General features: G+C 47.8%; 2 protein-coding genes across 4 annotated transcripts in view; both read right to left on the reverse strand.

The window, feature by feature from the left end:
- Cdk5rap1 (CDK5 regulatory subunit associated protein 1) overlaps positions 1 to 16,223 on the reverse strand; it is a 25,963-nt gene extending 9,740 nt beyond the window's left edge. For 2 of the 3 annotated variants that reach the window (XM_013011103.1, XM_013011101.1), the window contains exons 1-8: positions 16,151 to 16,223; positions 13,630 to 13,956; positions 12,426 to 12,529; positions 11,142 to 11,176; positions 9,259 to 9,359; positions 7,487 to 7,697; positions 6,075 to 6,195; positions 3,133 to 3,363 (exon numbers count right to left, since the gene is read on the reverse strand). In XM_013011103.1, coding sequence (XP_012866557.1) covers positions 3,133 to 3,363; positions 6,075 to 6,195; positions 7,487 to 7,697; positions 9,259 to 9,359; positions 11,142 to 11,176; positions 12,426 to 12,529; positions 13,630 to 13,936 — 1,110 coding nt within the window. In that variant the 5' untranslated portion in view covers positions 13,937 to 13,956; positions 16,151 to 16,223. Of the gene's footprint in view, positions 1 to 3,132; positions 3,364 to 6,074; positions 6,196 to 7,486; positions 7,698 to 9,258; positions 9,360 to 11,141; positions 11,177 to 12,425; positions 12,530 to 13,629; positions 13,957 to 15,294; positions 15,333 to 16,150 lie in introns of those variants that run through there. The other variant, XM_013011102.1, reaches the window with a different exon arrangement.
- Positions 16,224 to 20,229: 4,006 nt separating this feature from the next.
- Snta1 (syntrophin, alpha 1) overlaps positions 20,230 to 25,788 on the reverse strand; it is a 31,456-nt gene continuing 25,897 nt past the window's right edge. The window contains exons 5-9 of the mRNA XM_013010686.1: positions 24,997 to 25,204; positions 24,731 to 24,861; positions 22,902 to 23,098; positions 20,937 to 21,124; positions 20,230 to 20,829 (exon numbers count right to left, since the gene is read on the reverse strand). Coding sequence (XP_012866140.1) covers positions 20,737 to 20,829; positions 20,937 to 21,124; positions 22,902 to 23,098; positions 24,731 to 24,861; positions 24,997 to 25,204 — 817 coding nt within the window. The 3' untranslated portion in view covers positions 20,230 to 20,736. The remainder of the gene's footprint in view (positions 20,830 to 20,936; positions 21,125 to 22,901; positions 23,099 to 24,730; positions 24,862 to 24,996; positions 25,205 to 25,788) is intronic.

A 25,788-nucleotide genomic window follows, 5' to 3' on the forward strand; every position in this document is an offset into this window, starting at 1 on the left:
ACATAAGCAGAAAAAATAAAAAAGCCGGAAGTGGCGCTGTGGCTCAAGTGGTAGAGCGCTAGCCTTGAGCTGAAGAGCTGAGGGACAGCGTCCAGGCCCAGAGTTCAGGTCCCATGACCGGACCCCCTCTTCTCCCCAAAAAAGAAATTATGAGTGAAAAACTACAGCCAAGTGTCAATAGCCCATACCTATAATCCTAACTACTCAGGGAGCTGAGATCTGAGGATCATAGTTCCATGTCAATCTAGTGAGACTGTTATCTCCAATTAACCACCAAAAAACTGGAAGTGGTGCTGTGGCCCAATATGGTAGAGCACTAGCCTTGAGCAAAAGAGCTCACTGACAGCACCCAGACTCCAAGTTCAAGCCCCACAACCAACAACAACAACAAAAACCAACAAGAAAGAACTTGAAAGTATGTTGACAAATAATTTGTATCAAGAATACATAAAAGGGGGCTGGGAAGGTGGCTCAGTGGTAGAGCACTTACCTTGCAGGCATGAGGCCCTGGGTTCGATTCCTCAGTACCACATAAGCAGAAAAAAAAAGCCGGAAGTGGCGCTGTAGCTCAAGTGGTAGAGTGCTAGCCTTGAGCTGAAGAGCTGAGGGACAGTACCCAGGCCCAGAGTTCAGGCCCACGACCGGACCCAAAAAAAAAAAAAGAATACATAAAAAGAAGCAGGGCACCAGTGGCTCACACCTGTAATCCTAGCTACTTAAGAGGCTGAGATCTGAAGATCACGGTTCAGAGACAGTCTGGGCAGGAGTATGTGAAGACTCATCTCCAATTAACCACCAAAAAGACAGAAGTGAAGCTATGGCTCAAAGAGGTAGAGAGCCAGCTTTGGGCACAAAAGCTCAGAAACAGCACCCAGGCCCTGAGTCCAAGCCCCAAGACAAAGAAAAAGAAAGAAAGAAAGAAAGAAAGAAAGAAAGAAAGAAAGAATGAATGAATGAATGAATGAATGAATTAGTGCACTGGTGGCTCACAGCCTGTAATCCTAACTACTCAGAAGGCTGAGAGCTGAGGATCACAGTTCAAAACCAGGTCAAGAAAATCAGTGAGACTTTTATCTCCAATAAACTACTCAGAAAATGCAGGAAGTATCTATGTGGCTCCTATGATAGAGCACTAGCCTTGAGTCAAAGAAGCTCAGGGATAGTACCCAGGCCTAGAATTCAAGCTGCAGGACCTGCACACAAAAACAACATAAAAAAAGCTTTTACAACTCAACAAGCAGACAAGTGATGCAGGAAAGAAAAGGTGTGGTAGGGCCAAAAAAATAGGCATTTCACCAAAACAAAAACCTTATCCAGTCCAGGCACCAGTGGCTGACAACTGTAATCCCAGCCACTCAGGAGGCTGAGATCTGAGATCAAGGTTCAAAGCCAGCCAGGGCAGGAGAGTCCATGAGACTCTTTTCTCCAATAAACTACTCAGAAAAAGCCAGAAATGGTGCTGTAGCTGAAGTAGAAGAGCACTAGCCTTGAGCAAAAGAAGCTCAGGGACATTACCCAGGCCCAGAGTTTAAGCCCCAGGACCCACAAAAAAATAAAATCCAGGGCTGGGAAGGTGGCTCAGTGGTAGAGCGCTTGCCTTGCAAGCCAGAGGCCCTGGGTTCGATTCCTCAGCACCACATAAGCAAAAAGAAAAAAGCCAGAAGTGGCGCTGTGGCTCAAGTGGTAGAGCGCTAGCCTTGAGCTGAAGAGCTGAGGGACAGCGCCCAGGCCCAGAGTTCAGGCCCCACGACTGGACCCCCAAAAAAAAAACAAACAAAAAATAAAATCCAAAAACATATTTAAATGTGGCTACCTATTCAATGCTTGCTAAATCTGACATATTGATTTTACCACAATCCAAATAGAAGATATTTTTTTTTTCCTTTTGGTAGTACTGGGGTTTGAACTCAAGACCTGTGTTTGAACTATACTCCCAGACCTTTTTGTTTTAAGATATTTTTCAGATAGAGTCTTGTGGGGGCTTTTTGCCCTACAAGACTAGATTCATACCACCATCCTCCAACATATGCCTCCCACATAGCTAGAATATGCACCACCCTATCCAGCTTGTTGATTAAGACAAGGTCTCACTAGCTTTTTTCCAGGGCTCAAACTTTCATCCTCCCAAGTAGGTGGACTCCAGGCACCTGTCACCACACCTAGTCCTCAGAAGGTAACTGTTAGTCAAGCTCTACACATGAAGATGGCAAGTTGAAAAGCATTTCTATACCTCTTCTACTAACATGGTTCCTTCTCTCTCTTTTTTTTTTTGTTGGTCATGGGGCCTGAACTCTGGGCCTGGACACTGTCTTCAGCTCAAGGCTAGCGCCCTACCATTAGAGCCACAGTACCATTTCCAGCTTTTTCTGCTTATGTGGTGCTGAGGAATCGAACCCAGGGCCTCATGCATACAAGGCAAGCACCCTACCACTGAGCCACCTTCCCAGCCGCTCCCCTCACCTTTTTTTAAGATGTTTAGGTCTCAGACTGGGACTCAAACTCAGTACCTACCGCTTCTGCTCATTGGCTAGTTCTCTACCAACTAAGCCATGCCTTAAACCCCTAGGATGTTTTTTATTAGCAGGTGTTAGTTGTACAAGGTGGGGATTTCATTGTGACATTTCCATGTATACATGCAATGTACCCTGACCAAACTCACTCTCTCCATCGCTTTCCCTCCCCCCGACTTCTCTTTCTCTCTCTTTCTTTGAGAGAGCATATCACTATTTCACCCAAGCTAGCCTGGAATTTACAATCCTCTTGCACAGCCCTCCCCCCTCCAAGTGCTAGAATTACAAACATGTACCACCATATCTGGCAAGACCAGGGATTTGAAACAGGTCTGTTTGAGATTAAAGTCTTGTCTCCTTGCTTTCCCTTAAATACTGCTACCCTCACTATCACACAGCTGCCCATGCTGCAGTGAAACACAGCCCTCATCTCCCACGGATCTCAGTATTAGTCTTATCTGCACTTCAACCTTGGTACACATTACATCTTTCTGAAGGGCCATTAGTTCCACAGGATCCTCCAAGTAAGGTACCAGGTCTGCTGCATCTGCTGGGTCCAGCCTAAGGCACCCCCTCAGCACATCTAATACCAACTTGTCATGTGGCTATTGAGGACACTCACCTCATCAGGAAAATCCTTGGGGTGGGGAGAAGTGAAACGTATCCGCATTTCAGGATCTATTCTGGAAACCTGATCCAGAAGGTGAGAGAAACGAAGCCCTCCTTGTTTGCTTTTGTAGTTGGCAGAGAAGCCACGACTGAGGTTAGTAGATGCTGCATTGTTGAACTGAACCTCTGAATTGTCCCGAAAACTATTAACATTCTGACCAAGAAGTGTGACTTCTTTCAGCCCCTAAGAAAGGCAGAATATGTGGGAAGCAAGTTAAAAACATGTTGAGTAGCTTTTTGCCAAATTACTCATTGAAAATTAGTTGAACCTGCCTGGGAATGTGGGTTAGTGATAGAGTGCTTGCCTAGCATGCATGAAGCCCTGGGATCGAATCCTCAGTACCCATAAACAGAAAAGGCCGGAAGTGGTGTTGTGGTTCAAATGGCAGATTGCTAGCCTTGAGCAAAAGAAACTCAGGGACAATGCCTAGGCCCTGAGTTTAAGCCCCAGAACTGGCCAAAAAAAAAAAAAAAAAAAGCCATCTATAAATGTGTTCTATTTTAATACAATAAAAAATTTCAGGGGCTGGGTAGGTGGCTCAGTGGTAGAGTGCTTATCTTGCATGCATGAGGCCCTGGGTTCGATTCCTCAGCACCACATAAGCAGAAAAAGCTGGAAGTGGTGCTGTGGCTCAAGTGGTAGGGCAATAGCCTTGAGCTGAAGAGCTGAGGGACAGCACCCAGGCCCAGAGTTCAGGCCCCACGACTGGCAAAAAAAAAAAAAAATTCATACTTAGGCATCTTATTGAAGTATTAAAAAATACTAAGAATAAAGATTAAGAGGTCTGGGTGCTGGTGGCTTACTCGTATAATCCTAGCTACTCAGGAAGATAAGATCAAGGTTCAAAACCAACCTAGACAGACAAATATGTGAGACTTTTATCTCCAATTAACCACTAAAAAGCTGGCTCAAGTGGTAGAGTACTAGACTTGCCAAAAAAAAAAGCCCAGGGACAGTGTCTAGCCCTGAGTTCAAGCCCCAGGACAGGCATAGAGAGAGAAAAAGAGAAAGAGGAGAGTGTTAATAATAAAGTAAAAGTCCTCAAAATATTCAGAATGGTGAAAAAAAGAAACTGGGGGTGCAGGGGCTGAAGGAGGCATGTCTCAGGTGGTAGATTGGTAGCCAGTGAGTAAAATCATCAGGTACTGAGTTCAAGTCCTGGTCTCAGACAAAAAACAACAAAACTGGGAATAAGCTCAATCAATGCATAATAATAATGATCTATTTCTGTAGAGCAGGAAGATATGTTAAAGGTAGGAGATTCTGTTCTGTAGAATAGTCCGTATTTTTCTTTAGACTGTAGTCTAAACTACTGTATATTTACACTCTAGTCTAAATATATGATAGAAATAGATGAGATAGGGCTGGGAAGGTGGCTCAGTGGTAGAGCGCTTGCCTTGCATGCATGAGGCCCTGGGTTCGATTCCTCAGCACCACATAAGCAAAAAAGAAAAAAAGCCGGAAGTGGCACTGTGGCTCAAGTGGTAAAGCGCTAGCTTGAGCTGAAGAGCTAAGGGACAGTGCCCAGGCCCAGAGTTCAGGCCCCATGACCAGACCCAAAATAAATAAATAAATAAATAAATAAAGTAGTTACGTTACTACTAGCAAAATCAATGACTACCAAATATTTTAACACACAAGCAGAATCTTAACTTCCCACAAGTCTCAACTTGAGACTGGACTTCACCAAGTTTTGATTTAGTGTGAAGTTCCTCCTTCATATGTAAATAATCCACACCGGTTAAGGACTTTTTGTCACCATCTCAATCTATTTAAACAAAATGTCTCTCCTGAAGAAGTGAGCTCAGTATGGTGGGAAGCTGAAGTAATAAGGGGACAACTTTAAGAAGGAAAGCATGGGACAAGTGAACTCAGGACAAGCCTCACAGGAAGGTGAGAAGCTAGGGTCCAAATCAGGGCAGAATCATGTGGGGAGATGGAGACAGGGCAAGAGAAGAAAGTATTGCTGACATGTGAGCACAGGGAACCCCTGGCTTGCAATGGCAGGGGCAGACATCTGGACCCACACAGCTCCTGAGCCAAACAAGGAAGGAAACATGGAGAGCGCATTGGGACAGAAGTGTCATTTTCCACCTACAGTCCTCAACTACGGGTCTAGAAGGTTCAGGCCTGGGGCTAGGGACAGACCTGCCCAAAGGCTGAGGGACCAGCCCCTCAGAAGGCATTACTTTATCTCCTTTTCACTGATGGGAAACTGCAGTGCAAAGAATATAGTTAGGCTGGGTGTGGCTGGGTGTGGGCCTGGAACAGCACCCAGGCCCTCAGTTCAAGCACCAGTACTATAGTACAAAACAACAATAACAACAAAAAAAAAACACAAAAAAAAACCTAGGTGGGTCCTAGCAGTTCATGCCTATAACTCTAGCTACTCAAGAGGCTAAGATCTGAAGATCCAGGTTCAAAGCGACCAGGCAGGAAAATCCATGAGATTCTTAATCTCCAATTAACTACCAGAAAACCAGAAGTGGTACTGTGGTTCCAAGTGGTAGAGTTCTAGGCTTGAGCAAAAAGAGCTCAGGACAACACCTGGTCCCTGAGTTCAAGCCCCACAACTGAATTTATTTAAAAAAAAATAAAAATAAAAAGCACATACCAAGAAAATAATTAAATGCCTTCTGCCTAGGCACCAAGCCAAAGAACAGTGGAGCCAGAATTTATACTCAGGCCACCAGATTCAGACCACTGCACTCTGCTGCATCCTAAGCAAACATCACAATGCATCAGCAAGCCCCAAATGGCCAGCTAGGTATTTCTTTCTGGCCAGACACTGTCCTACAAATTGTACTACTTAGAGAAAGCACAGGCTGCAAAACCAGAAAAGTTGCCTCAACCTCCCCAAACAGGTTCACAGGAAGGGAGCCAGGAGAACTCACCTGGTCAGAGAGCTTCCTCACTTCCTCCAGAATGGAGGCAACAGGCCGACTCCTCTCACGGCCCCGGGTGAAAGGAACGATGCAGTAGCTGCACATATTGTCACAACCCCTCATGATGGACCTGGATGAGAGTACCAGAACTTAAGTAACAGCAGAGCTCTTGGCATGTGCCCCAAGGAGCTGGTCAAGCTCTATTGGGATTTTTCTCTATGAATTTTTTTTTGTCTCTACATTCACCTTGGACCAATCTGAACTCTACAAAGCATTAAGGCAGACAGTTTTTATCTTTAAAGACTACTATCTAGTCACAGAATAAAGAGCAAACTATAACCGATGGACACAGAGGTGAGGGGACACAGAACAGACTTACCACAGGTGGACTTTCTACTGTTTGGGGGTTGTTTGCGCTGGTACTCAGACTTAAACTCAGGGCTTGAGTGCTGTCCCTGAACTTTTTCAAAAGACTAGTACTCTACTACATCTCCACTTGCTGTTAACTGGTTATAAGTGTCTCATGGACTTTCCTGTTTGAATCCTCCGATCTCAATCTCCTGAGTAACTATGATTACAGGCATGAACCACAGGTGCCCAGACTTCCTACCATTTTTAGAGATCTAATAATTCAACTTTTCATACCCAGATAACAAAAATCAATGTTATAGTAATACAGGGATCTGCATTTGTCCTGCACTCCAGATCTAATGGCTAAGTTCAATCACTCTTTCACCTATATTCTGTCTCTACCATTTGAGCCACAGCGCCACTTCTGGCTTTTAATGCTTATGTGGTGCTGAGGAATTGAACCCAGGGCCTCATGCATGCAAGGCAAGCACTCTACCACTGAGCCACCTTCCTAGCCCCAAGAAATCATTTTGAAGTCAGGAAAGTCTGGGATATTTTCGGAAGTGAAGAATAAAGCAATATACTATTATGGTAAAAGAAGGGCAGGAAAAGATTCCTATCCTGTGACTGTTTATCAAGGAACAGTTTTGAAAGGATTATATAGGAAATGACTGACATGGCTGCCTTTGAGAAGAGTCACAGGAGATCGGGCTGATGGGCATGAAGGAGTCTTGTCATGTGCATGCAGCACTTTTCTTTCTGTTGTTTTTTTTTTTTCTTGGCTAGTCTGGGGCTTGAACTCAGGGCCTGAGCACTGTCCCTGAGCTTCTTTTGCTCAAGGCTAGCATTCTACCACTTGAGCCACAGCACCACTTCTGGCTTATGTTTATGTGGTTAGTTCCGACTAAGGAATCCAACCCAGGGCTTCATGCCCGCTAGGTAAGCACTCTACCACTAAGCTACATTCCCAGCCATACTTTTCTTTTTTTAATGTAACAAAGTTAACTTATTGGTTTAACAGTGAGAAGGAAAAGAGAAGTTCAGTGCTAGAGTCCTGGGCAGTGACTCACACGAAGGCAGAAGTGGCACTGGGGCTTGTCTGCACCGGCATGACATCTGCATAGGTCTCATCCAAGGAGAGCAGCACATTGGCAGCTTGCTGGCCTGACTCTGCAACAGCCAGCAGCCGAGGAAGGTCCCGATAGGCATCTGGACCAGCCAAGAGATCCACTATTTTCTCCCTGTTGAGGATCTCTTCCTTCAGCCTCTCAGCCATGCAGCCTGGGAAGAAGAGAAATTCTAAAATTTATCTGCTCTCGGCTTCTCTCAGTCCATCTTGGATTATAGACCAGGGTACTGAAAGCTTTTCTTCAGAGTTTAGTACCCGCCTTCAAATTTGACCCCTAATATTATAACTTCCTATATTGAAAAAGAAAAACTCTCCAGAAAATGTTTACAGCAATCAAATAGATAGGAGGGGAAAACAGCACTCAAAAGTCTTCTTTTAAAATCATAGCTGGGGGGCTGGGAATCGGGCTTAGTGATAGAGTGCTTGCCTTATATGCATGAAGCCCTGGGTTCAATTCCTCAGTACCATATAAACAGAAAAAGCTGGAAGTAATGCTGTGACTCAAATGGCAGAGTGCTAGCCTTGAGCAAAATAAGTTCAGGGACAGTGCCCAGGCCCTGAGTTTAAGCCAAGACTGGCAGAAAAAATTAAAAACAATAAAAATAAAAATAGCTGGGAATCAAAGCTAGGACCTCCTTCATGCTAACACTGAGCTGTATCCCCAACAACCTCCAAAGTCTCTCAAGTGAGGTGCTAGGGACTTGCCTGAAATCCTAGCTACTCAAGAAGCTGAGATCACAGGATCCAATTCTAAGGCAGCCTAGGCAGAATAATCTACAAAACTCCATTTCCAATTAACCAGCAAAAGAGTACCAGCTATGAATATGAAAGCCAAATAAAAGCTGGGCACTACCAGGCACTGGTGGCTCACATCTGTAATCCTACTCAGAGGCTGAGAGCTGAGGATTGCAGTTTGAAGCAAGCCTATGAAGGAAAGTCATGAGACTATATCTCCACCCAAAAACTTCAAGTAGAATGGGGGTTCAAAGTGGTAGAGTGCTAGCCTTGAGCACTAGCTACTAAGGAGGCTGATATCTGAGGATCAAGTTCAAAGCTAGCCCAGGAAGGAAAGTCTGTGACACTTTTTTTGACCAGTCATGGAGCTTGAATTCAGGGCCTGGGCACTGTCCCTGAGCTCTTTCACTCAAGGCTAGCAATCTACCACTTTGAGCCACAACACCACTTCTGGCTTTTTCTGTATGTGTGGTACTGAGGAATTGAACCCAGGGCTTTATGCATGCTAGGCAAGCACTCTACCCCTAAGCTACATTCCCAGCCCCGAGCCTGTGACACTCTTATCTCCAATTAACCACCAAAGGGAAAAAAAGCTGTGACTTAAATAGTAGAGTGCCATCCTAGAGTAAAATATTAAGGAACAGACCCAGGCCTTGAGTTCAAGCACCAGTACAAACACCAAAAAATTAATTAATTTTTTTAAGTTGTTTACACTGTCAACTATGCTGCCCCCTGTCTATTATTCCACACGACCATGACTAGCATGAGACTACAGGGGGAATAAACCACTTTCTGAACATTGATGACTTCCATATACTGTGAAAAGCCCTTTCAATGAATATTGCAGCCACTCATATTAAGGATTTACAAGGTGTAGATAAGGTTTCTTCCCACCCTGGAATCTTAGCCTCTGAAGGAAACTCTACTAAATAAAGCCCCTCATCTCAAAACAGACAAACTCTGCAAATTACCGGATACCTAGAATTCCAACCCTCAGAGGCACCCGGGAGCGGGGCCGCTTTGTCTTCAGGGCTTTAAGCTGGTGTAAACGGTTCCAGATGGTCTGCTCAGCCTTCTCCCTGCAGAGAGCAAAAGAGGCAAAAGTGAGCCAAAAATGACAGAGCAGTCAAGCAGAGTAGGACAGTGGGAAGAAAGTAAAAACCACTTGGACCCTGAAAATGACCTTTTGTTTTCAAGGCTAAATGAAGAACATCACTTGCTTTAATTCACTTCCCCTCCAATGACATCTTCCTGAACATCTCCAAATCCTGACAAGCTTCAAACCTACATCAAAAACAATCTACATAGCAAAGCCTTTCCTAACTCTCTGCTATGAGGGACTTTCCTCCTTTAACTGCCTTCAACTTTGACTACAGTTTTCCTGTATTTGGAGTTTTTTCTAATTAATTTGTTTTTTTGTTTTTACTTAATACTTTCTGACAGTTTTTATTTTTATTTTTTTGTCGGTCGTGGGGCTTGAACTCTGGGCCTGGGCGCTGTCCCTCAGCTCTTCAGCTCAAGGCGAGCGCTCTACCACTTGAGCTACAGCGCCACTTCCGGTTTTCTGGTGGTTAATTGGAGATAGGAGTCTCACGGTCTCTCCTGCCCGGGCTGGCTTTGAACCGCAATCCTCAGATCTCAGCCTCCTGAGTAGCTAGGATTACAGGAGTGAGCCACCAGCGCCCGGCCTTTCTGACAGTTTTAAAGCTGTTTATAGTCTGTGTTACTCCCCATGGTAGATCAAACTCTGAAGCTAGGCTCCCTAAGGAAGGGTTCCTTCCTTCCTTCCTTCCTTTTCTTTCTTTCCCCACCCCTCTTTTTTTGTGCTGGTCCTGGTGCTTGAACTCAGGGCCTAGCTGTCCCTAAGCTTCTTTGGCATTCTGCCACTTGAACCACAGTACCACTTCCAGCTTATTCTCAGTAGTTTATTGGAGATAAGAGTTTCAGGGCCTGGGAAGGTGGCTCAGTGGTAGAGTGCTTGCCTTGCATGCATGAGGCCCTGGGTTCGATTCCTTAGCACCACATAAGCAGAAAAAGCTGGAAGTGGTGCTGTGGCTCAAGTGGTAGAACACTAGCCTTGAGCTGAAGAGCTGAGGGACAGTGCCCAGGCCCAGAGTTCAGGCACCGTGACTGGCAAAAAAAAAAAAAAAAAGGGTTTCACAGACTTTTCTGCCCCAGCTTGCTTTGAATGCAATCCTCAGATCTCAGCCTCCTGAATAGCTAGGATTACAGGCATGAGCCACCAGCACCTGACCAAAGGGTTCTTTTCTAAATCTCCCAAAACCCCAGCTAAATGTCATCAGGCAGCAAAGTCCCACAGAACAAAAATGCTGGATTAATGAACAAGTTAGTGCAGCCAGCTAGGGAAACACTAATGCCTTGGACACAGAAACAGACTAATAAAGAGGACATGCTGAAGGGCTTCCTATGGCTAAATGCTTCCAAACCACCTCTGATGGATGGCACCCACCTGTTTAGAACACCCTCCCCAGCCACTGACTGCCCTCACCCAGTATTATAAACATGTGCTGTTAGTAGCAAGAAAAACCTCAGGAAAAGTTGGGCAACTCGGCACTCTCTTGGTTCAAAAAACCTATATGTAAAATGAGTTTGATTAAAGCCCCTCACTGTGACTGAGTTAGATTCATTATTGCAAGCATAGTGCTCTCGCGGCATCCCACACACAGTCCATGTCAGCAGATGTCAGCCAGCTGTGCCAAGACCATGTCCAATGAGGGAAAACCACAAGTCTCGGTGAATGGACCATTGGCTCATATGCTAGGCAAGTCATCTGGGCATTGTTAGCCGTGACACAGTTATATACCCTACAGCCACTCCCTAGAGAAAGAGCAGATCCATACCTGATAGAACACGTGACAAGAAGGACCACATCAGCCTGAATGAAGAGCAAGGAAAACAGGAAAATTCTTATTATCTTTGCAATTAGCCTTGTGGAATCACTACTTTGCAATCCCCAGCTTTTTAAAAAAAATTATTGTGGCAGCCAGGCGCCAGTGGCTCATGCCTGTAATCTAGCTACTCAGGAGACTGAGATCTGAGAATCAAGGTTCAAAGCCAGCCCAGGCAGAAAAGTCTGTGAAACTCATCTCTAATAAACCACCAGAAAACCAGAAGTGGTGCTGTAGCTCAATTGGTAGAGTGTTAGCCTTGAGCTGAAGAGCTGAGGGACAGCGCTCTGGACCAGAGTTCAAGGCCCACGACCAACAAAAAAAAAAAAAATTATTAGCCGGGCGCTGGTGGCTCACGCCTGTAATCCTAGCTACTCAGGAGGCTGAGATCTGAGGATCACGGTTCAAAGCCAGCCCGGGCAGGAGAGACTGTGAGACTCCTATCTCCAATAAACCACCAGAAAACCGGAAGTGGCGCTGTAGCTCAAGTGGTAGAGCACTCGCCTTGAGCTGAAGAGCTGAGGGACAGTGCCCAGGCCCAGAGTTCAAGCCCCACAACCGACAAAAAAAAAATTATTGTGGCAAATTATATTTAACAAAATTTATCACTTTAGTAATATTAGACGGTCATGAAACCACCCTCTCCCTCTCCCTCCAGAACTATTTCATATTCCCCAACTAAACTCCAAACCCACTGTATACTAACTCACCACTACTCATCTCCCCTCCCACAGCCATTTTTTTATATAGAGGCTCTACGTAGCCCAGGATAGCCTCAAGGGCATGTGCTACCACACCCAGCCCCGTGGGCAGTTTTTAACTTTGTTCCTTGCCTAATGGTAAATGTCACCACAAAGTTTTCAAGTGCAGTAAAACAAAAATATATTACAATGCCAGGCGCTGGTGCCTCAGGCCTGTAATCCTAGCTACTCAGGAGGCTGAGATCTGAGGATAGCAGTTCAAAGCCAGCCTAGGCACAAAAGTCCACGAGACTCTTATCTCCAATAAACCACTCAGACAACTAGAATTTGTGCTGTGGCTCAAGTGGTAGAGTACTCACTTTGAGCTGAAGAGCTGAAGGACCACGCCCAAACCCAGAGTTCAAGCCCCACGACCAACAAAAATAAATAAATCTAATAGTACACGTCAGTCAATGGAACACCTCAGCAGAGGGAGCACCCTCATTCCTGACACTACATCTGAGGATCTGTATGGACACCCAGAAATCCCATGTACCTCTTGGAGGTTGCTGGTCCGAAGGTAGCCACTCTTCTGTAAAATGGACCAGGCTATCTCTGTGTCATTTACATTCATCTGGCAGCCATAGGTCTCTAGGTAGACTGCAAGGAGAGACAGATTCCAGGGTAGGCAGACAAGAGCATCATAAAACATCTTCCTAAAGCCCAGAAATACCTAAAGTAACAGGTTATCCATAAAGTAACTCCCTGTTGCCTCTGTTCTAACATCTAATATAATGGTTGTTCCTGAGCTTCTTTTGCTCAAGGCTAGTGCTATACTACTTGAGCCAAGTCTACTTACAGCTTTTTTTTTTTTTGGTCAGTTGTGGAACTTGAACTCTAGACCTGGGTGCTGTCACTGAGCTCTTCAGCTCAAGGCGAGCCCTCTATCACTTGAGCTACAGTGCCACTTCCGGTTTTCTGGTGGTTCACTGGAGGTAAGAGTCTCATGGACTTTCCTGCCCAGGCTGGCTTTGAACTGCAATCTTGAGATCTCAGCCTCCTGAGTAGCTAGGATTACAGGTGTGTGCCACTGGCACCTGGCTTTTACACTTTTTTTGTACTTCATTGGAAATAAGAGCATCATGGACTTTCTTGCCCAAGGCTAGCTTTGAACTGCAATCCTCCAATCCTCAGACCTCAGCCTCCAGAGTAGCTAGGATTACAGGCATGAGGCACTGGTACCTGGCTGAGTTTTGTTGTTTTTTTCCTCCCTTTAAAAAAAATTTATTGAAATATTATTTATGTAAAATGGTTTTGCTGTGCTTTCCCTATACACATATAACAACTTTGATCATATTCACTCCTCCTAGGAATTTCTTTATATTGATGGTCTTGGCTCCATAACTAAGTAAGCTGCCCACACTGTCAGCCTACAAAGCCAATTAAAGAATCAGGCCATAGATGCTGGAAAGAGCAAGACAGGGGTTAGGAAGGTGGCTCAGTGGTAGAGTGCTTGCTTTGCATGCATGAGGCCTCGGGTTCAATTCCTCAGCACCACATAAGCAGAAAAAGACGGAAGTGGCACTGTGGCTCAAGTGGTAGAGTGCTAGCCTTAAACTGAAGAGCTGAGGGACAGCGCCTAGGCCCAGAGTTCAGGCCCCACAACCTGCAAAAGAAGAAGAAGAAGAAAGAAGAAGAAGCAGCAGCAGCAGCAGCAGCAGCAAGACAGGAGCAAAAGGGACAAAGGTACCAAGGCATACCTTTCCTCTGCCTTCCTAGAAGTTCTTCCACTGTGAGATAGGGAGGTGGGTCCTCCAACTCGGGTAGAGATGGCTTCTCTTGAGGGGCTGAAGTGTTTCTTAAAAAATGCTGAAATGTTGGTCCAGTGGCCAGCCTAGAGCTGAAATCCTTTTGCTCTCCATTTTTCTGCCTCTCTGGACCAGGACATGCAGCGCTGGGGTGACTGCTGTGTGCCCTGCAGGTTCTGAGCAGCAGCCAGGACACAGAGGCCAAGGGTCCCCACCTTACAGTCCTCTGCACTTGCAGGACACATTGTACAGGATACATGGCACCTCACAGCCCAAAGTCTGCAAAAGAATGAGAGACATCACCAATATTAAACACTATGCACAGGTACTGCTCTAAGCACTTCCAGTATACTAACTCATTTATCTCTCTCTCTTTCTCACACACACACACACACACACACACACAATCATGAAAAAAAGGTACTCCTAACAATACCATCTCAATGTCAGACACAGTAGCTCATGCCTATAATCCTAGCACTCAGGAGGCTGAAGTAGAAGGATGGCAAATTTGAGACTACCTTGAGTTACAAAGTGAGCTAATAGGGGCTGGGAAGTTGGCTCAGTGGTAGAGCACTTGCCCTGCATGCATGAGGCCCTGGGTTCGATTCCTCAGCACCACATAAGAAAAAAGAAAAAAGCCGGAAGTGGTGCTGTGGCTCAAGTGGTAGAGCGCTAGCCTTGAGCTGAAGAGCTGAGGGACAGAGCCCAGGCCCAGAGTTCACGCCCCACAACCGGACCGAAAAAACAAAAACAAAGTGAGCTAATATATGAGGATTACAATTCAAAGCCAGACCATGCTTGGCTCATCACATATTCTTTGTCTTTTCTTTTTTTCCCCCCTGGTGACGCTGGCATTTGAACTCAGGGCTTTACACTTGCTAGGCAGGTTCTACCACTTAAGCCCAGCCCTTACCATGTATTCCTAGTGGACCTTACAGCTAGCCTGACTGTCTCTCACTAGCCATACCAGGCATTTTCCAATTCATCGCCACTACCTTCTAGGCTTTTCCACATGCTATTCTCTCTGCTGGTATATTTCCTCTCAACTGAGCTAGCCAACTTCTATGCCAACAGCAGATGTCTGCTTCCTCCTGAGGCCTGCCACAGCCACCACCCCTAATCTAGGCTGAGGCCCTCCTCTGAGTTCCCAACGCTTTTTCCTGATTCTCCATCATAAAGGTCACTCACACCTCTATCAACTATTACTTACACCTCTGCCATCCCTTGCAGCTGAAAGGTGCCTGAAAGCAAGAAATGCATCTCATTCTATACCCACAGCAGCTCCCACTTCTGGAAGCTCTAAGCAATTCTAGAAATGGCTCCCATCAGGTACTACCCATATAATGAGCACAAGTAGCCTGTTAACTTTCCAACCTCATCACCTTCTGTCTCTGCCACCAACACTTTAGTCTGGAGCAATGTCAACCAAATTTCAAATGTCAGAAAAGAGCATATTTTTTGTACGGACTTTAAAATCACCCATTTCTGCCCCTTAATCACTAAGACCTTTGGCAAGTCAAATAAATGCCTAACTCTAGGTTGCCAATTCTGCATCTTTAAAAATGATAAGAAGTAGTATTTCTCCCCCGCCCACATGGAGCCTGTGGCATACACCTTGTAACCCCAGCAACTCAGGAGGCTGAGATCCACAGGATTGCAGCTCAAAGCCAAACTGGAAAAGCCTTTGAGGTTTTATCTCCAATTATCCAGCAAAATTCCAGGCTGGAGATGTGGTTCAAGTGGCACAGTGCTAGCTGAATGAGCAATCAAGCAAATCTAGTGGGAAGAGATGAGTTCAAACCCTGGTGCTGGAGGCTGGAGGTGGGGGCGGCAGAACTCGACTTGCCACGAAGACTTGATAACTGCAGCCCAAACCTCTTTTCCTGGGGGAAACCGGAACATCGTGGTTAACAGCAAGCACCACAGAGTCAGAATGTGCACCACTGCGGCCCATCTAGATAACCGTGGACTTCTGTCATGCGTTTCAGGAGCCATGACTGTCTATGTAAAAACTGGACCCAAGACACATACCCTCCCCTTCAACACACACAGCCTACGTCTGCTGTGAGTGACAGGTAAAATGCTCCGTGTAACACAAGGAAGGCCTCTCTGTGTCTCCAGTTAATTTTGACAGCCGCAATGAGGATGGAGCAATCAACACAGCATCCTCAGCGCTTTCGTGGGTGACTGCCACTGGGTGGCAGGGTATAAACAAGGCTTTGCAAACAACAGTCCGTTTCGCTCTCTCAGCTCCCACCCCGGCCCCGCAGGCGGAGGAATGAGGGCGCGGTGGAAGCGGGGGTCACACGGGACTGGGAGGCAGGGTCACGGTAGCGACCCGGAAAGCTTGGCTCCAGATCCCAGGGCACAGCCACAGTGACTTCTTCCTCTAGAACCCGCGAGTTCTAGGGGAAGGCACGAGGCGCACGCAACTCCATCCCAGGCCAACTCCATCCCGAGAGCCGCTCACCTAACGCAGACGACGGGTCTTCCGTCCCGCACCGGAAGCCCCGGCCAGCCCGCCGATCCCCTTCCGGCCGGCCGCCGCTGCGCGTCTATGCCCGCGACTTTCGTTCCGCCACGACTTCCGTCCGAGACGTCCCAGCGGAAGTGCTCTCGGTGTACACTCCGGCTGGACCCAGACTCCTGGAGGTTTTGGAAAGCTCGATGCTTATGGTGAACTTTGCGCGGGGGGGGGGGGCTAAAGAATAAGGGGCCTTTCAGGTCTCAGGGAACGGCCAGGCGTCGCAGTCTAGGGTCCTATCAGTCCCGGGCCTCAATCGGAGGCTCCACGCGACCTTCACGAACCTTTTACGAGTCATTTGTTCCAGCCCACATCTCTCAGGCCCGTTCTGCTGGTCCTGGGGCAGTGGGCCTGAACGGGATGCGTAGGAGCCTACGTTGGCAACCGCTCAAGGTCGCGTGGAGCAGTGCTGAGCCTCTCCAGGAGAAGGGAGACTTCGCCGTGCCTGCCTAGCCAGTCTCTTTTCTGTGTGTGCCGGTCCTAGAGCTTGAACTCGGGGCCTCAGCGCTATCCCTGAGCTTGTGTGCTCAAGGCTGGTGCTCTACCACTTGAGCCACTGCTCCATTTCCAGCTTTTTGGTGGTTAGTTGGAGATAAGAGTCTCACGGACTTACCTGCCCACGCTGCCTTAAATCTTTGATTTTCAACCGAGAACCGGTGACTCCCGCCTGTAATCCTAGCTACTCAGGAGGCTGAGATCTGAGGATCGCAGTTCAAAGCCAGCTCAGGCAGGAAAGTCCGTGAGCCTCATCTCCAAGGAACCACCAGAAAACTGGAAGTGGCGCTGCGGCTCAAGTTGGTAGAGCGCTAGCCTTGAGCTGAAGAGCTCAGAACAATGCCCAGACCCAGAGTTCAAGCCCCACGACCGACCAAAAAACAAAAACAAAAAACCTTTCGATTTTCAGATCTTAGCTTCCTGAGTAGCTACGATTACAAGTGTGAGCCACCAGCTCACAGCATCTGTCTGTCTCTCCTCTTTCCTCCACTGTCCCCTCTCTGCTGTTGTTAGTATGTGCCTATGTTCCAGCCGAGACAAGAGGATTGCTTAAGCTCAGGAGTTGAGGGGGTTAATAAGATGTCTCTAGGTGGTGTCTGTTAGGAGCTCTGGTTATCTTTTCCTTATATAAATCTTGACTATTCTACTTCTTGTTTATCCGTGGATTCATTCTTCTAGTGAAACAATCATTTCCAAGTGTCATAATTTGTGGCCTCAGTGCCACCATTCCCAGTAGTTGATGGCATTTTTGTTACAAAACCTGAACAGAAATATAGATCCATATATAATCTCCTATTGGTTCTGTTGCTCAAGAGAACCCTGACACACATACCTCTCCCAAGGGAGAGTCCCGAGGACTATGATTCAAACATAGCATGAGACTGTCTCCAAAGTAACTAGGGGAAAACAGGCTGGAGGCATGGCTCAAGTGGTAAGAGAACCAAACTGAGTGAGCTTGAGATCAAACTCCAGTACCACTCCCACCTCCCCCTGCCCCCCCCAAAAAAAACCTTCTATGGTTATTAACTCAAACTCATTTTCAGGTAGCTGCATGCTGGAACTCACAAAACCTGTATGTGACAGAACATGAATCAGATCCACCCACAGGTCAGCTTAACCTCAAATTCCTAGTCTTATCACTGAGCTACTCATTCAAGCTAGACTGTGTTCCTGCTGAGGCTCTGCTATTAACAACTGCTATTAACTGGGTAACTATGGCCTACTAGTCACTTCTGAGTCCTGGCATCTTTGCTACAAGGTGGCTGCCATGTCACGAACACACTGTCTCAGGGGTGGTAGCAGTTAGACAAACCTAGAGAGCACTGGGGTTGTGGTAGCTATCCAGAAAGTTAATAGAGGATTTCTGGACCAGTATGGCATCTCAAGCAATGAACATGATGTAAACAAACCCCTCAGATTCCAAGAATTTGGGAACCTGGTGTTCCATTTGACCTTGAGACCCTCCACCCAGATGCTTTTCTGGGGTGCACTGCCCTTTCCACCTGTCTCACTTCTATTGGTTGAAAGAATTTTTCACTCCTCTTTTCTTCCCACTGAGTGGGGCCTATTTCTTTCCCAAAATGTCTGGCTGAAGATGTGTGACTTACTTTTATTTACTTGGAGTGGCCTGCTGAGGGAAAATCATGTCCTGGGATCCAGTGTCCCTTCATCCTAGGCTTCAGGAAGAATGCGGAACAGATCTAAGCCCAACCCACACTCTGGAGCAAAACTGCCCAAACCAGACCACACTGGTCAACCTGCAGTCAATGTGCAGCCAGCCTCAAATCATGAAAATAAATGCCAGTTGTTGGAGTCCATGAGATAGGGCTGGATTTTTCCATGGCATTAGAACAAGAATAGCTGATAAGCATGTGATTCAGACAGACCTCTGCTTTCATTTCCTGAGAGAAATGTCCCCTTGCTCCCCAACCAGCTTAGGTCCCACTGCCTTCTTGGCTACCTCCTTGTGCCTGCCCAATCAGAATCACACATTTGACTGTGGGAGCTTCTGAGGAGTCTTTTGAGGCTCAGGACCCATTAGTCTTCCTCTCAGTTATATCACCTTCTGTCCCCAAGGACCAACCCAGAGCAAGTAAACAGTGGACTAACAGAGGATAGGCTAGATGATCAAGGCTGTAATGTCTCTGCTTATCTGCAACACCTACTATCTAGTTTCCAGAACCATCTCTGGCTCTGGCATGTGTAGTTTCCTCGTATGGTGGTTCAATTGCTTTGTGTGGGTGTGTGCTGGTATTAAGTCTTGAATTCAGGACCTGGAAACTGCCCCCCCTTTTTTTTACTCAAGGCTGGCACTCTACCACTTAAGCCACAACTCTACTTCCAGCTTTTTGGTGGTTAATTAGAGATAAAGAGTCTCATGGAGGGGCTGGAAGGCGGCTCAGTGGTAGAGTGTTTGCCTTGCATGCATGAAGCCCCAGGTTTGATTCCTCAGCACCACATAAACAGAAAAGGCCAGAAGTGGTGCTGTGACTTAAGTGGTAGAGCACTAGCCTTGAGCTGAAGAGCTGAGGGACAGTCCCCAGGCCCAGAGTTCAAGCCCTGCAACCAACACACACACACACACAGAGTCTCAGGGAATTTCCTACCCAGGCTGGCTTCAAACCTTGATCCTCAGATCTCAGCCTCCTGAGTAGCTAGGATTACAGGTGAGAACCACAGATGCCAGGTACAATTAGAATTGCTTGAAGCAGTGGAGGAGCCACTGCCACATGGGATGCAGCTATTGTGAGGGGGGGTTCATTTTAATTTATATTTAAAAGTTGATGCACAGCTAGCAGAGCTACAATCCTTCAGGTAGCATGGACCCAGAGCTCTGTGCCTATGCCCACCAGCCTCACGCAGCTCAAGCCCAGTCCACAGCCCTAGAAGCACCTCATCCAGGTGGAAGGGCTACCTTAACAGCCTCATGATAGATAGATAGAATGTCAGGATGTGTTCATAATAGGCTACAAGTACTCATTCAAATGAACCCTTTCTTCAGGATGTGGTACGAATGCCTCTCCTTAAATGTGGCCTCAACTGTGACTCACTTTGCATGCAGAAGTGGCAATGGGTTCCTAAGAGGCTCTGTTTATCTCTCCTTGCTCCCTCTTCCTTGTTTTCACTCTGGAGGAAGCCATCTATGGAGATACTTATTTTCTCTATGGTTTGACCTATGTGTCCAGGACCTGAGATCTCCTGCCAACAGTCACAAACCTGAGCGATACAGGAAGTGGTCCAGCCCAGCCCTCACAGGACATAGTGACTGCGCTTCATGAGAGACCTGAGACACAAGCAGCCCAGCTTAGCCCCTCTCAAGTTCCTGACCCACAGAACCAAAGGAATGATAAGTATTGCTTTAGATCAATAAATTGTAGGTTAATTTGTCACATAACATAAGCAATGCCCTCTCTTTGGGGCCTCTTAAAGTCTGTCCCTTCTCTTGGAAAGGCGCCCTAATGCTTGGTCTGAGGCCACCACAGTGCCCAAAGGCCAAGACACAAACCACAGACACTGAGCAGGTCTGCCTATGTGCTCACAGGCTGTTTATTATCCAAATAAAAGGAGGAGAGAGGATGAAGAGAAAAACCAGGTGCCCCACAGTGGTGGAGCTGAAGGGAAGTGAACAGAAAGGCTCCTCTTCTTTCTCTTGTCGCTGGCTCAGGGCACTTCAGCTTCAGAGGGGCCTCTGGGGGTGGCTTAGGGGCCAAACCCAGCTGTCAGTTGGGGTCAGGATCCCCATTGAGGCAGGTCCCAGGCTCGGAATGGCTTCTGTGTACACAAAATATCTCTGCAAAAGGCACTGGTGGAGGTGGGCAGCGGGAAGGCCGCCCCATCACAGGCAGGTCCGCAGTGTCCTGGGTCTGGGTCCTGGTCCCTGAGACCAAACCAGCCTCCCTCAGAGGCTGAGTCTCTGAGGCCCCTGCTCCTCTCCTCTCCTTTCCCTCAGCCCAACAGTGAGCAGGCATTTGGCAGTGAGCCAGATCTGGCCTTATGAGGGACAACCCCCTCTTCAGGGTGAGTATATCTGGTGACATCTAGGCCAAGAGCCCCAGGCGAGTGACTTTGGCCGAGAGGAAGGAGTGGATGACGAAGACCATGGTTTTGGGACACGAGTGCAGGTCCAGTTGCTGCAGGATGAATGGAGAGAAGGGTCAGGGGCTCTGTCCAGCCTGGCCTCCAGGACAGTATCCCCCCCCCCACTACTCCCAAGGTACAGAGGCAGCCCATCACTTACAATCTCTCCTTCAGCACCCCCAAAGTCCAGAAAGAGGAGGCTGGTGCCATCATCCGAGGACATCTGCAGCTTCTCAAAGGGTTGTCGGAGCAGCACAGCTCGGGCTGCACCAGGCTCAGCCGCCCATAGTGTGAAACCCTTGTCAATGTGCACAGAGAGGCTGCAGGGACGGCCGTTCCATGTGCAGGCTGCAGGAAGGCACGAGGGCACAGGCACAGCTGGTACCTCACACACTGCCAGCTCCACAGAGCAGGGTTCAACTACCCCAAAGGATGGGAGGCTCACTGCCCTGACACCTGTGCAGCCACCTTCTGTCATTCCCACCTTGAAATACAGAAAGATGGGCCCTCAGAGAACACACAGCTGCTTCTAGTCCCACTAATGGCAGCGCTGTGAGCAGAAGGGGACTACTTAGGTTGATATGGCCCAGGTGTAGCATGCTTATCTAACATGTACAGGCTCTGAATTCCAACCCTAGCACCACAACCATGGGGGCATAAAGTATGTCATGGAGCTGGGCGTCGGTAGCTTGTAATCCTAGGTACTCAGGAGGCTGAGATCTGAGGATCATGGTTCAAAGCCAGCCCAGGCAGGAAAGTCCATGAGACTTCGATCTCCAATAAACCACCAGAAAACCAGAAGTGGCACTATGGTTCAAGTTGTAGAGTACTAGCCTTGAGCTGAAGACCTGAGGGACAGCACCCAGGCCCAGAGTTCAAGCCCCATGACTGAAAAAAAAAAAAAAAGAGCTTACTCCCTAAAGGTATAGAATGATTCACTTAAATTAAAATTTCTTATAAAAAGTAGATAACTTAGACTTGCACAAACATAAAAAAGTAAGCCTGGCATCAGTGGTTCATACCTACAATCCTAGCTATACAAGAGGCTGAGAGCTAAGGATTGTGGTTCAAAGCCAACCCAGGCAAACAAGTCAATAAGTTTCACAAGTCTAGTTAACCAGCAAAAAAAAAAAAAAAAATCTGGAAGGGAGCTGTGGCTTGCATAGTAGAATACTAGCTTTGAGTGGAAAAAGCCAAACAAAAATTCAAGACCTGGGGGAGGGGGCGGGGGGAGGATGGGATGGGAAGGGGAAACAAAGGAGGAGGCTACAATGCTTGATAAGAAGTATACTCATTATCTTGCCCGTGTAATTGTAACCCCTCTGTACAGTATTTTCACAATTAAAAAAAGACAAGAAAAATAAAAAAAAAAAGAATTCAAGACCCTTAGTTTGAGTCCTAGTACTGGCACATGCGCACACACAAAGTGTTCATGAGCCAAGCACTTGTGGCTCATACCTATAATCCTAGCTACTCAGGAGACTGAGATATGAGGATTGCAGTTCAAAGCCAGACTGTGCAGAAAAGTCTGAGACTTTTTCTTTTTGGTAGTCCTGGGCCTTGAACTCGGGGCCTGGGCACTGTCTCTGAGCTTCTTTTGCTCAAGGCTAGCACTCTACTACTTGAGCCACAGCACCACTTCCAGTTTTTTCTGTTTATGTGGTACTGAGAAATCAAACCCAGGGATTCATGCATGCTAGGCACTGAGCCACTGAGGCACATTCCCAGCCCTGTGAGACTCTTAACTCCAATTAATCACCAGAAAACCAGAAGTGGCACTGTGGGTCTAAGTAGTAGAGTGCTAGCCTTGAGCAAAAGCAGCTCAGAGACAGTTCCCAGACCCTGAGTTCAAGCCCCAGGACCAGCAAAAAAAAAAAAAAAAATCACAGTTTATTTGAAGTTGAAATCAAAATCAAACTGAATGTCCTGTATTTTATCTGACCCTATCTACCTCTATTCCCAACAGCCAAACCACAAACACAAAGCAAGAAAGACAGCAGGGAGCAGGCTCACTACCTACCAGGTCCCCTCCCCAAATCCCACTTTGTAACCCCATCAAAAGCTTGAATGTCTCTGGGGATAAGAGGCTCATCACCAGAGTGGCTCCTCGATCTGCCCAGCGCACCTGTAGACACCTCCTGCACACCCTCAGCGGCCCGGTGACAGCCATCCACCAGCTGCCGGGTCCAGGCAGCAAGCTCCTGCGGTGACTCCACAGTGAACAGGTGAGTGTCCACGCCGTGGCGCGTGCCCGTGCGCAGGGCAAAGGAGAGTTCTGCATCATAGGGCACAGAGCCCTTGGAGGGGCCTGAATGGACCAGCCTGGGGGAAGAGGGCAGAGGGCTGAGCCAGAGGCCTTGGGCAGGGATGGGGGGAGCAGTTCCAGGCAGAGTGACTCTTTTACCATCTGACAGGGATAAGACATCTGAGGGGTCACTGAGCAACTTGGCACGAGGCATGTCCCACGACCCTGCCCCCTCTCCGCCTGGATATGCTTCCTGAGTCTCAGTCTGGCTCACCCCTCACTGTCCCCTCCTCGGAGAAGCCCTCTGTGACCTCTCTATCTAAAATAGCCCCCATCCACTAGCCTTCCTCTTCACCATGGCACCTGAAATGCCATGCTATTTACTTGTGTTGGTAGAAATGCTTTTTTCTGCTCTGTTCACCACTGTGTTCACAGTCACTCAAATCATGACACGTGCTGGGAGCTCAAGTCACCTGATTAGGCAGGCGGTCCACGATCCCTCGTGCCAGCAAGCTCCTGCCATCTGGACCAGAGCCCAGCCCAGGAAGGGGAGACCTTGCGGATGAAGGACCCAGGTCCAGCTGGCCTGACCCTCACTTGCTGTGTGGCCTTGGGCAGGCATGGGCTCACTCTGGCCAGCAGACCTCCAAGTGCTGACCCTTAGCTCTCTCTGCTCCTCACTCTACCCACTCTCTCAGTTCCCATGGAAACCACTTTCCAGCTCTGAGCTGCAAACCCACAAGTCCAGAAGCTCCTCCTCCATGCTCCCCAAGTGCCCGACCTCTACTTTGGACTTGACTCAGCACCTCACTCAGCCTCTATCCCACTGCCCCCGCTCCAGATATAAGCTCCAAGCCTCTTGTTCACCGGAGACCACCCTTTCTCCTGCAGCCTTCCCAGCTGGCAAAGCACATAGCCTAGGAGATTTCCCACCACCTGCTCCCCACTGCAAGTGCTGACTTTCTTCTCCATCTGCTGCCTTCACCCACCCCCTCCATCTCTCCCTCCTTCTGCCCACAAGGTCCACGTGGCAGCCACAGGTTTTCTCCTAAAATGCAGCCTGTCACCAGGCTCCCCATCTCAACCCTTCCAATGCTGCTCCAAGTGATAAAAGGAAGCTAGCGTTCCTTCTCCAGATTGTATAGGGACTACAAAGGCCAAACCTGGCCAACTCCATCTTCCTTCTCCCTGTTTCCTATATGGATACACCTGCCTACCCCACATTCATAGTTCTACACCCTTCACACCTCTGAAGATGCTCTTATACCCTTGTCTAAACAACCTATTCCTACTCATCCATCAGAGGACAGATCAAATGCCACCTCCTCTGGGAAGCCTTCCCTGACCAGGCCAGGCAGAATTAGTGAAGTGGATAATATGACTTCATTGTAATGGCTGTCCCTGGATCTGTCTCCCACACAACTGGATTCTACAGTGATGGCAGCAATTGCTGGGGTCAGCTCTGTGTTCCCTCAACCATGCAGTTCAAGGTATAGGTATCAACAAATTGGTGACCAGTAAGACTTCACAAAGCCTTCTGTTCTAAGCCCTCATCTTACAGATGAGAGGACTGAAGCCTAGTGAGGATAGAGATTACTTTAGATCAGTTGGAGGATAAATGGGGGCAGAATAGGGTTGGAGTTCACAGCTTCTCAGGCCCATTTCCCCCAAACTCTTGGGTGTAGCATACCACTCCTGCCCATGGGTACCTGGTAGCGATGAGCGGGGCAGTGCGGACTGGCCGGCTCAGGGCCTCACGGGTCTGGGGTAGAGCACTGTAGAGAAGCAGCTCCTTTTCTGTCAGTAGGGCTAGGGTGGGAGCTGTGCCCCCACCAGGCAACTATAGAAAGAAAAGCAGTAGTGAGAAGGTATATGGAGGGAGAGGTCAGAGGTCAGGGGGACCAGGGTGATGAGGGAGTATCAGGAACAGGGAAGGAAAAAAGGGGGAGGGCTAGGCCCCAGGCCCAGTGGGCACCTGTTCAGTCAGCCAGCCGATCTGCTTAATGTCCTGACTCCCAGCCGTGCCTGTGGCTGCCAGCAATGCCTGCAGCTCGTCCTTGACCCAGGGCACCAGTGTGCCAATCTGGGCTTGGATGGCACTTGCCCATGACCTTGCACTGGCTTCATCCTTGGCCCTCAAGAAGAGGTTATCTTGGCCATCTGCTGCACAGACCTCCAGGTACCTGCAGGCACAATGGGTTAGAGGGAAGGGCTGGCTCTGGGTTATAGATGCCCCACCAGATAATCTGGCCCAAGAAACCTCACCCACCACCAAATGAGAAGAAACCACAGGGGATCCATGAAGATTATCAGGAGCCAGGCTCCAAGCAGAGGACTCCAGCCACAATTGTTCAGTTTTCATGAAATGGAAGGACAAGAGACTGACGTAACACACAAATATATACACAATCAGCTGGGCACCGGTGGCTCACACCTATAATCCTAGCTACTCAGGAGGCTGAGATCTGAGGATCATGGTTCAAGCCCAGGCAGGTAAGTCTATGAGACCCTTGTCTCCAATTAACCACCAGAAAACTGGAAGTGGCATTGTGGCTGAAGAAGTAGCGAGCTTGCCTTGAGCTGAAGAGCTCAGGGACAGCGCCCAGGCCCAGAGTTCAAGCCCCATGACTGACCAAAAAAAAAAAGAATTTCCAGCTTCCCTTGCAGCTATGGATAGCCATGTGAGCCAGTTCTGACCAATGATTCATATATAAAAGTCTCTAGAGAGTCTCTAGATAGACAGATACCTCTGCAGAGATATCTTTCC

This window comes from Dipodomys ordii, unplaced genomic scaffold, assembly GCF_000151885.1.
Source record: "Dipodomys ordii isolate 6190 unplaced genomic scaffold, Dord_2.0 Scaffold13, whole genome shotgun sequence".
Taxonomy (NCBI): domain Eukaryota; kingdom Metazoa; phylum Chordata; class Mammalia; order Rodentia; family Heteromyidae; genus Dipodomys; species Dipodomys ordii.